The 12,231-nt window shown below is 39.6% G+C and overlaps 1 protein-coding gene across 1 annotated transcript in view; it reads right to left on the reverse strand.

Annotated features, from left to right (window-relative positions):
• Positions 1 to 12,231, reverse strand: part of ADAM9 (ADAM metallopeptidase domain 9) — a 104,984-nt gene that overhangs the window by 12,883 nt on the left and 79,870 nt on the right. The window contains exons 17-18 of the mRNA XM_068532078.1: positions 3,892 to 3,972; positions 3,537 to 3,642 (exon numbers count right to left, since the gene is read on the reverse strand). Of these exons, the coding sequence (XP_068388179.1) occupies positions 3,537 to 3,642; positions 3,892 to 3,972 (187 nt within the window). The remainder of the gene's footprint in view (positions 1 to 3,536; positions 3,643 to 3,891; positions 3,973 to 12,231) is intronic.

Below are 12,231 nucleotides of genomic sequence, written 5' to 3' on the forward strand. Positions count from 1 at the left end.
ATATTTTCCCCATTTTGTCATTTGTCTTATGGTACAATGCTTTTCTCCATGCATAAGTTTACTGTTCTGAGGTAGCTGAATTTATCAATCTTACTTTTTATGGCTTATGGATTTAAAGTCTTACTATAACTTTAAAAATTCATTCATTAACATTAATTTTGTCTGTGTCATGTTCTTTAGTGAAAGAATATAGTAAATATGAACACGAGTGGTAAACTGTGAAATTATCCTCATAGTTTTAAATTTGTAAAAGTACCAAAACTTTCTGTTTCAAAAGTTATATGAAACTACATGAAACGCTCAACCCAATTAAAAATGAAAAATTAAAGCAAGCTTGATATATCAGTTTATACTTACTAATAAGTAGACAAAATTTAAATTAAAGCATCCAACACTGGCCAGGTTATGTTAAAATTGGTACCTTCATACTGTCAGTGGCATTACACAAGTTCATTTGGAATTTTTATCAAGAATCATAAAAAGGGGCTTCCCTCATGGCGCAGTGGTTAAGAATCCACCTGCCAATGCAGGGAACACAGGTTTGAGCCCTGGTCCAGGAAGATCCCACATGCCACAGAGCAACTAAGCCCATGCACCACAACTACTGAGCCTGCACTCTAGAGCCTGTGAGCCACAGCTACTGAGCCCGTGTGCCACAACTACTGAAGCCCATGCACCTTGAGCCTGTGCTCCACAATGAGAGAAGCCACCGCAATGAGAAGCCCGCGCACCGCAACGAAGAGTAGCCCCCACTCACCACAGCTAGAGAAAGCCCGCAGGCAGCAATGAAGACCCAATGCAGCCAAAAATTTTAAAAAATTAAAAAATAAAATAAAATAAATTAATTTAAAAAAAAGAATCATAAAAAGTATTATACCCTTCAATCGAATAATACCATAACTGGCAATTTATACTTCAATTGGGAAAAATGCATGAGTATTAAGATGTACACTACAATGTTATCAGTGTGTATCAAAAACTTAGAAACAACCTAAATGTCAAATAATTAGACAACAGCTAAGTCAAGTTATGGCACATCCATCAATGGAATGATACACAGCCATTAATATCCACAGTTCTGACTTCTGCTTCTAGACAAGATGGAGTAACAGGGACCAGATTTATCCTGTCAGCTATAACAACCAGAAAACCAGGCAAAATACATGAAGCAATGGTTTTCATGGCATTGGACATAAGGCAATAAAGAACAATGACCCCTGAGAGACAGAAAGCAAATAAGGTGAGCTTTACAACAATCCCAGTTTGCTGCCTAGAGAAAGTTAACAGACTGTGATGAGGGGTGTGGGAATCCAAGCAAAACCCAGGGGTCTCCTCGAGTTGAGGAATGCACGCTAGTTGTCTGAGGAAGAAGCCAAGACAACTAGAGTTCACAGGCAAAGTACCAGAAGGGAGGCAGCTGCACAGACAGAACTTGAAAGATCTGCAAAGGGTTCCCCTCAAATACTCAGCTGAGTACTGATCAGTGTATGCATGTAAGGAAACCATCTGAAGCCAGAGAAAGAATCACCCGAAAGGATTAGTGGGAACAAACGCGAGAACTCACACAGGACTGGAAAGAATGCCTGTTCCTGCCATTTCCAGTGGAAAACTCCATAGTTAATGGCATTGAGTAGAATAAACAGAAGGGGTTTGCCTCAGTAATGGGGCAAAGTCAGCCCTAGGCTAAATGCTGCTCAGGTCCCCCCAACAGAGCTTAAAAAAAAGATTCAAAAGAACTGTACTACAACCATGTAACTTAAGCCCACTTAAGCTTAAGCCCAAAGTTCAGCAATAGAAATCCAAAAATACCTAATATACAACAGGCAAAATTCACAATTTCTGGCATTTAGTAAAAAAATTAGAAGGCATGCAAAGAAGCAGAAAAATATGACCCAAAATGAGGAGAAAATCAATCAATCAAAATTAAGAAATGATACAGATGATCGAATTAGTAGACAAGGACATTAGAAGTTATTATAAATGTATTCTACATGTTCAAGAAGATAAGTAAAGATTGAACATGCTGTGTAGAGACATGAGGAAGGAAAGAAGGAAGGAAGGGAGGGAGGGAGGAAGGGAGGAAGGAAGGGAGGGAGGGAGGAATGGAGAAATAGTAGGAGGGAGGGAGGGAGGGAAGAAGGGAGGGAGGGAGGGAGGGAAGAAGGGAGGGAGGGAGGGAGGGAAGAAGGGAAGGAGGAAGGGAGGGAGGGAGGGAGGGAAGGAGGGATGGAGGGAGGGAGGAAGGAAGGAAGGAAAGCAGGCAAAGAAAAAGAGAGAGGGAAAGAAAGAAAGAGAGAGAGAGAAAGAAAGAAAAAGAAAGGAAAAGGGAGGGAGAAATAGAACTTACAGAGATAAAAACTTCAATGTCTAAGATAAAGAATACACTGGATGGAATTAACCGCAGATCAGACATCACAGAAGAAGACTGAACTTGAAGAATAACAATAGAAACTATTCAAAGTTAAACACAAAGAATAAAGAATTTTTAAAAATCAAGGCAAATCACTGAGATGTGAAAGAACTCCAAGTAGCCAAATATACATGTAATTGGAGTCCCTGAGGGAGAGGAAAAAGAAGGAAAAAGGAAGAAAAAAATATTTGAAGAAATAATAACCAAAATTTTTCCCAAATTTGAAGAAAACTATAAAAGCACAAATCCAAAAAGTTTAAGAAATTCCAAGCACACCAAGGCACATTATAATCAAATACTAAAAATGAGAGATAAAGAGATAATCTTACAAGCAACCAGAGGGTAAAAAAGAGACACACTATAAACAGAAAATGAAAAAATAAAAGATGATGGCAGATTTCTCAGGAAAAACAGTGCAAGTCAGAAGACAACGTAGGAACATCTGTGAAGAAGTAAAAGGGGGGAAAAAACTGTTACCTTAGAATTCTTTACCCAGTCATCATTCCAGAAGGAAGGCAAAATAGGGACTTTTTTCAGATATACAAAGCTGAAAGTATTTGTCACCAGCAGAAATGTGAAAAGAAGACCTTCAAGCAGAAATTGAATGATGCCAGATGGAAATCTGACTTTACACAAAAAAATGAAGAGCACCAGAAATGGTAACTATGTGGGTAAAGACCTTTTCTATTATCTTAATTTCTTTTTAAAATAATCAACTGTTTAAAGCAAAAATAATCACAATGTATTATAGGTTTATAACATATGTGGTATGATGACAACAGCACAAAAGCTGAGAGGAGAGAAATGGAAGGATCCTGAAATGGCACAATATCACACAAAGGGAGACTGTGATAGAAAAATATCAATATGGTAGATTTAAACCCAAACATATCAATAATCAAATTAAATATAATTGGCCAGAACAACTCAATCAAAAGGCAGAGATGGGCAGAGTGGATTAAAAATAAAACCAAGACCCAGCTATAGGCCGCCTACAAGAAACCAACTTTAAATATAAAGACACAAATGGATTAACAGATGTGGAAGCGAGGGCAAGGTACAAGGATGCCCCACTTTTGACACGGGCCACTGAAAGACCACACTAACTTCCCTCCACATTACTTGCCATTGTATGCAGGTCCACTATCCACACTTCCTCCGTACCCTGTAGCCTCACAATAGGGGGGAGCCCAGCCGCTGTCACAGTGACAATTCTTATTGCTGTTACATACCTTCAAAACAAAATACCACTTTTGTTAATTGTGAATGTTGCTCTACATGATGAACTCAAGAATAGAAACCAAGAGAAAAGACTAAATTCATGCAAATCCATAGACACTCTTTTTAAGAATGAACAATTTATCAGGTATCTAAATTCCCCAATATCTAAAAATCTAAGAAGTCTTACAGAGAATACTCCCTAAGAATTCTCATTATTCAGCATTACTTTCATGAACAAACCAAAAGAGGCTATTACCTACCCCATGTCCATGACACTTTTTCTGAATATCACAGTCATAATTCAGAACAGAAGCATTTACACACTGGAAATTTCTACAGATCTGAAAAAAAAAAGAAGTAATGAGTAAAGAAAACTTGAACACATTAATAAACTAGCCAGAAAAAAAACAGACCTGGGTGTAGATTATTTCATTGGTGAATTCTTTCAAACTTTTAAGAAATAGTTAATTCCCATATCACATATTTGAAAACTTAGAAAAATAAGTGAAATTAACTAATTTGGATAGAACTAATGATCAAAGATGACACAAAGGCCAAAAACAAAGATAAAACTATAATCTATCCTTCCATACATATATAGATGTGAAAATCCAAAGTAAAACATTCACAAATGGATTTTTTCAAGTCAGAGATGATCCCACTACTACAAGAAAGGATCAATGATAGGAAATCTATTACTATAATACCTTACATAAATTGTCATTATTAAAATAAATATCAAAAAAGCATTTGATAAAATTTGGCACTCATGTTAATTTTTAAAATTCTTTCCAAAATAAGAATAAAAGGATACTTTGTTGACAAGACAAAACCTGTCTTCCAATATCATGACTAATTATGAAACTAATTCATGGAAATATACAGACATTCTTTTTAAGAGACAAAATTGAAATGATTCCATGATATTTTAATTTTTTATGGCAAAAAAATGACAAACTGTAAAAAAATATTTACAACAGACATAACTGACTATCAGTTAATATTCTTTATATATGAGGAGCCTGTAAAAACAATAACAAAGATAACCCAACAGAAAAACAGAAAGATATGAATATGGACTTAGCAGAATAAATGAATATGAATATGAATATGGCCTGTAAGATTTCTGCTGAGAAATCCATTGATAGCCTTGTGCAGTTTCCTTTGTAAGTTGCAAGTTTCTGTTTTCTTGTTGCGTTTTCTTTAATTCTTTTTCTTTCATTTTAATTCTTTTTCTTTAATTTTTGACAGATTTATTATAATGTGTCTTGAAGAAGATCTCTCAGTTGAGCTTGTTTGATGACCCATTTGCTTCGTGAACCTGGATATCCAATTCTCTCCTCAGCTCTGGGAAGTTCTCAGCCATCATTTCGTTAAATGAGCTTTCTGCCCCCTTCTCCCTAGTTTCCTCTGGAACTCAATAATTCACAAATTGCTTCTTTTGATGTTATGCCATAGATCACATCAGCTTCCTTCACGCTTTTTCATTCTTTTGTTATTCTTTTCCTCTGAATGGATCATTTCAAAGTTCCTATCTTCCAGCTCACAGATTCTTTCTTCTGCTTCATCCATTCTAAGATTGATGCTCTCTATTATATTTTTTTTCATTTCGTCCATTATATTCTTCAGCTCCAGAATTTGTTTGGTTCTTTTCTTATGATTTCTATCTCTTTGTTAAACTTAACATTTTGTTCGTGTATTGTTTTCCTGATCTCATTAAATTGTGTTTTCTGTGTTCATTGAGCATCCTTCAAACAGCTATTTGAATTCTTTATTGGTACATTACAGATCATCATGTCTTTGGGATCAGTTACTGGAAGATTATTGTGATACTTTGGTGGTGTCATGTTTCCTTGACTTTTCATGTTCCTGGAAGCTCTGCATTACTATCTTCACATCTGAAGTAGCAATCAACTCCTCCAGTCTTTACTAACTACCTTTATGAGAGAAATACCTTCTTTCAGTCCTGCTAGGGATTCTGAGGCTTTCTCAGATTCTCTAGGATATGCCCGCTCCATACTTCTTGCTCCCTCTTAGGGAAGAATTCTTAAGCCTATTCTCTTCTCTCAGTCCTGCAACACACCAAGCCAACAAGTGCTGACAACCCTCTCCAAAGCTGAAGCTCAAATCTGCGTTCCCTCTCTGGCCAGCAGATTCTAGCTGGCTCTCTCTGCACGTGCTCACTAGCTGTCTGCAAAAGCGCACTCTTGCACCACTGTTGGGAGGGCACGTAGGGTGCTGGCCACAGGGTGAAGGGTGTCTGGGTAAGGCATGCAGCGAGCTGGAGGCTCCTGTTGGCCACTTGGGGGGATCTGCAGGCAAAGCATCCCCAGCCGCTCATGGGTGGGCTTCTTGATGGTGTCCACCTCACAGTAGGATCTGCATTCCTTTAATATCCTCGGAGAGTCCTATGTGCCACTCTCCCAGCCTCTTCTCACCTCCCAGTCATGCAGCTCACAAGCCAGTATTCTGAACAGGAGGGAACAGAACGGTCCCCGTACAGCTGGGGAAGCCAGGTGCTCACTCACCTGCTCTCATTTCCCCCTCACAGGAGAGATCACAAGCTGAAAATATCTCTCAGAGCCCTAAGCTGTGCCATCTTGGGTGAGGGGTGCTGAGGGTAAAATCAAACCATTCCCCTTACCCTCTCCAATACATCCAATCTCATATTTTTTTGCTCCAACATTGTGCTGGAACTTCTTCTCTGGAAACTGGGATTACCACAAAGGCTCTCTCATCGTGGGTGACTAAGACAGTATCTTCCAGAGGCTTCCAGACTGTAGCCCAGAAGGGCTGAAGCCAGGCACAGGCCATGGCAGGGTCCACGTCAAGAACTGAGGTCCGTCTGCCTATTACCCTGATACATGGGGGGCAAGACTCCTTCCAGGTTCCCTAACATTTGGTACTGGATCCCACAGTTCCCCCAAAGGCACTTCTGTCCGTGGATGGATGCCAAATTGTTATTGCTGGGGCGGGGGGACAAAAATGAGGGACCTCTTATTCAGCCATGTTGCTGATGTCACTTAAAAGCCTGGGAGTGTTATTCTAATGGAAGTTCCTCCGCAAGGAAACAATGAAGAAGGGAATAAATATCCCTTGCCAACAATTAGGACAAAACACTGTCGATTTCAAAGCGAGTTACTAAGAGTGTATTTTCCTTCTTATATAGCTTTTGTTTTTACTACAGCTAATACTTGTCTTTCTTCTTATACAATTGGCCTTTGTCATATCAGTATTCAATCTCTTCACCAAAAAAAAGAAAAAGAAAAAAAAAAAGTTCTCACGTCCTTTCCTCTTTCAAGTTCCCTCTTTCTCTAGAAACCTCCCGCAGGGTCCACTTGCTCCAATCTAAATTGATTACTCTCCTGGCCTGATGCATAGCTGCTATTTTAGAATTTCTCTTTGACGTTCTTCTGTGTCCTAGACTATAATTCTCTTTTTGGTTTACTTCCTCATTTGTTAGAACATTGTGTTAGATGATTTCCTAAGACAGGATAAATAAAGATAAATTTTCTGAAAAGAAAATTTGAAAAGATACGTTGTCTAAAATGTTTTTATTGTGCCCTCTCACTTGATTGCTACTTTGGCTGTGTATAGAATTCTAGGTTGAGAATCTTTCGGAAACATGAATGTGTTGCTCCCTTGGTTTCCAGATTTCAATTCTCAATCTTATCCTTTTATATGTGACCTTTGTTTGTTTTGGGGGGGCCGGGAGTTTGTCTCTGGAAGCTATTTTTCACAAGTACTCCGACACAAGTTCGCTTCTCTGTTCTCTTTCTCTAAATTAGAGATTTAAATTAGTTGGATTTCAAAATCTTTAGTTGATCCTTGCAGGCTTTTATCTTCTCTCTCATTTTTCTGTTTCAGTCTTTTTGTTCAGCTTCCTCACAGAATTGTCCAAGTTCATGTAACAATGCATCTGTAGTTCAGTTATATATGCATGAAGGAGAACAGTATACTAGGGTTAGGACAGGGAGACAACAGTATACTAGGGTTAGGACAGGGAGACAACAGTATACTAGGGTTAGGACAGGGAGACAGACATCTCCTAGGAGGATGACCAAATAATATCAAAAATCTTATCTTCTCATCTCCAACCTGTTCCTAGGGGAACAGGCAACTGGTTGCTGATGCTTTGTTGACAAGATAGGAGAAGCAGACAGACAGAAGAGCTAGCCTCTCCATTGGTAGAATAAATTTAAGTCCATTTTCAATACCATGCCTCCCCCCCACCAACCTCTCTCAGCTATAACCACTGTTTCCAAATCACCAATCTGTTTAGGATTCTGCCAGACTAAGATACAGGCTCTTTGTTCACACCCTATCAGTCTGCACTGTAAGTTGTAGGTCCCACTACTCAGTCAAACTATCAATACTTTCTCTCCTCTTTCAGTTTCAAAACGTGTTGAAGTTTTTATCTATTGATGAAATCTCATATACTTCACACACTGGAATCTATTCCCTAATTTATTCCTTTATATTTTGAGAGATACTGGCAAGACGAACAGGATAAATGAATATTACAATCCACCATCTTTTACAGATTTTTTTTCCAATTCATATTTTCACTCTGAACTTCATAACTTGTAATAACTGACTGTGATGATTACTTTTATGTGTCCACCTATATGAGACAGAGGGCGCCAGGATCCATGGGTCCAGGAATGAAGGGGTGGAAGTGCAGTGGCACCACTTACTATTTCTCTTTGTGACCCACTAGCAAAATGTTTGCTTACTGCTCCCAGGACCTTATGCTCTGTTGGCCTAGAAGTCTTAGCTCTAGAGGGAGGAAAGCTTCCATCAGGAGACACAACAGTGACGCCACTGAACTGGAAGTTAAGACTTCCAGTTAAGTTCATGCCTCTGAATGAACAAAGAAGGGAGTTACTGTAGGCTGGGGTGACTGATCCTGACTCCCAAGGGGAAATTGGACTGCTACTCCACAATGGTAATAAGGAAGAGTATGTCTGGAATACAGGAGATCCCTTAGGGTGTTTCTTAGTATTATCATACCCTGTGATAAAGACCAATAGAAAACTACAACAACCCAATCCTGGCAGGACTACTACTAGCCCAGAGCCTTCAGGAATGAAGGTTTAGGGCATCCTGCCAAGTAAAGAACCATAATCAGCTGAGGTCCTTGCTGAAGGCAAAGAGAATACAGAAATAGTAGGGAAGAAGGTAGTTAAAAATGCCAGCTATAACTGTATTACAGAAACAAAAACTGTAATTATCATGAGTATTTCCTCCTTATTTTGTTATGAATATGCTTGGGTGTATATGTGTATCAAATATCTTTTTCTTCTCTCTCTTAGTCCCTTAGGTAACTCACAATGTATTGACTTTAAGTATTGTTAATTTTACATCACAGGATTTAAGTTACAGGATATTAAGAAAAGTAAACAATGGCCAAAGATTTTATCTCCTTTTCGAAGTAGGATTTAGTGCATTTTCGGTTGTAAGCAGGATACAATGGTTGTACACAGTTAGTTCTACCATGTTAGGTAGAATTATGATCATGCTATTGTCTTCAAGATTGTTTTGAAGATTGTTATTGTCTTGGAGATTATGTATGGTTTAAGGAGATGCATATGGACACCAAGCTGACAAGGTGTGGACCTGTGATGGTTAATTTCATGTATCAACTTGACTGGGCCACAGAGTGCCTAGATATTTGATCTAACATTATTCTAGATGTTTCTGTGGGATGTTTTTGGATATGCTTAACACATAAGTTGATCAAATGAGTAGAGCAGATTGTCTGTATGTTGGTCTCACCCAACCAGTTAATGGCCTGAATAAAATGAAAAGGCTGACCCTTCTCCAAATAAGCGAGAATTTCTCCTACCTGCCTGCCCTCTAGGTGGGACATTGGTTTTTTTCCTGCCTCTGGACTCAAACTGAATCATAACTCTTTCTGGGACTCAAACCCGCTAGCCTTTGAACTGGAACTACACCATCAGCTCTTCTGGGTCTCCAACTTGCCCACTGCAGATCTTGGGATTTCTTATCTTCCATAATTGTGTAAGCTAATTCCTCATAAAAAGCCTTATATATATAAACACATACACACACACACACACACACACACCCTTTTGGTTCTGTTTCTTTGGAGAACCCTGACCAATATTTCTTCCTTATGCCCAAACCAAGAATAAACAACCCAAAACAACTGAAATGCACCAATGTTGAGGTAAACCAGACTTTAGCCCACCAAGTGCAATGTACGACTCAACAGCAAAAGCTACGTGGGCATGAGGCAGGAATGAATATTATCCAACTTCAATTAACTAAAGTCCATTCTAGTGGCTGTCTGTTACAGACTCAATGATTGTGTTCCCCTCAAAATTCATATGTTGAGGCCCTAATCCACATGTGATGGTATCTGAAGATGTGTAATTAAGGTTTGTTGAGGTCATGATGGTGAAGCCCTGGTCCAATGGGATTAGTGCCCTTATATGAAGAGACACTAGAAAGGAGATACTCATGCCTGTGCCTCATGAGATCCTGAACTGGTGCTACACTCAGCTCCAGTCCCTCAAGCCACAGTCAGGAAGCAGCCCAGCACGTCCAAGGACCTGGCTGGGGACATGCACATCCATGCCTCAAGAACTAGGCCTACAGACTTCAGTTTTGGCTGTGGAATCTGAAACGGCTCTGGGATTTCATTCCAGCCAATCTCAGTCACAGTCCAGGGCTAGTGCTGCCCATCCAGGGACCCAATTAATGAACAGACAGCAGCCCTCTTAGGTACCTGATGGGAGCCCCACCCGTCTATGCAACTGGTAATAGGCCTGCTGTTTAAGGACCCAACTGTGGACCCTGAGGCAGACCCCTGTCCTGGGGCCACCTCCTGAGAAAGGTACTGGAGGCAGTTCAATCCACCCAGGGACCAGTCAGCACCCATGCCCTACCAAGTCCGTGATAAAAAGTTCACCAACTGCAGGCCCTGCTGCACATCCAGAAACAGCTTTGTAACCAGCTCCAAACCAGGCAGACTGAGATCCCAGAGGTAATCCCATCAGCACACAGAACAGACAGGAGGTGCTTACCAGCTGAAACCAGTCTGTAAAGACTGGTGCTCCTTCAAATGCACAGACACCAATGCAAGGCTACATGGAAGAATCAAGCAAATATGACAACACGAAAAGAAACTAATAAAGTTCTAATAAATGACCCCAAAGAATGAAGATCTATAGTTTGCCTGACAAAGAACTCAAAATAATCATCATTAAGGAACTGAATGAAATGTGAGAGAACACAGGTAGCCAATCCAGCAAAATCAGGAAAATGATGAATGAACATAATGAGAAGTTTAATAAAGAAATAGAAACCATTAAAAGTAAGCAAAAAGAAACCCTACAGAAGAATACAATGACAGAAATGAAAAATTCAGCAGAGAGCTTCAACAACCAACTTAATCACCCAGGAGAAAGAATCAGTGAACTCAAAGACAGATCACTTGAAATTAGCCCATTAGAGAAACAAAAAGAAAAAAAGAATAAAAAAGAGTGAAGAAAGCCAATGTGAATTATGGGACACCATCAAGGAAACATTTGCATCATGGGAGTCCCAGAAAGAGAAGGAAGAAAGGGGCAGAAAGAAAATTTAAAGAATTAATAGCAGGGACTTCCTGGTGGTGCAGGGATTAAGAATCCACCTGCCAAAGCAGGGGATGCAGGTTCAATCCCTGGTCCGGGCAGATCCCACATGCTGCGAAGCAACTAAGCCCGTGTGTCACAACTACTGAGCTTGCACTCTAGAGCCCGCGAGCCACAACTACTGAGCCCACTCACCACAACTACTGAAGCCCGTGTGCCTAGAGCCCGTGCTCCACAGCAAGCCACCGCAATGAGAAGCCCACGCACTGTAACAAAGAGTAGCCTCCACTCGCTGCAACTAGAGAAAGCCTGCACACAGCAACGAAGACCAAATGCAGCCAAAAATTTTCAAAAAAAGAATTAATAGCAGAAAACTTCTGAAACCTGGGGAGAATATGGACATTCAGGTACAGGAAGCTCACAGGACCCCAAGCAAGATTAACCCAAAGAAGATTGCTCTGAGACACATTATAATCAATAATCAAAATGTTAAAAGTTAAAGACAAGGAGAGAATTTTAAAAGTAGCAAGAGAAAAATGACTCATCACATATTAGGGAAATCCACCAGCAGCCCAGTATGGCTATCAGTGGATTTTTCTAAAGAAACCTTGCAAGCCAAGAGAGAGTGAGATGATATATTCAATGTACTGAGTGAAGAAAATTGCCAACCACGAGTACTAACCTGTCCTTCTGAAATGGAAAGTTAAAGACATTCCCAGACAAACAAAGCTAGGGGATTTCATCACCACTAGACCTGCCTTACAAGAAATGATAAAGAGACTTCTTCAAGTTGAAATGAAAGGACACTAAGAGATATTTGCAAATGAAATATCTGATAAGGGGTAAATTATCCAAAATACACACACATACACACAAAACTCATATAACTCAACATCCAAAAAACAAACCACCTGATTTAAAAATGAGAAGAGAATCTGAATAGACATTTTTCCAAAGAAGACATACAGATAGCCAACAGGCATCACTAATCATCAGGGA

This window comes from Eschrichtius robustus, chromosome 21 (assembly GCF_028021215.1).
Source record: "Eschrichtius robustus isolate mEscRob2 chromosome 21, mEscRob2.pri, whole genome shotgun sequence".
NCBI classification, from domain to species: domain Eukaryota; kingdom Metazoa; phylum Chordata; class Mammalia; order Artiodactyla; family Eschrichtiidae; genus Eschrichtius; species Eschrichtius robustus.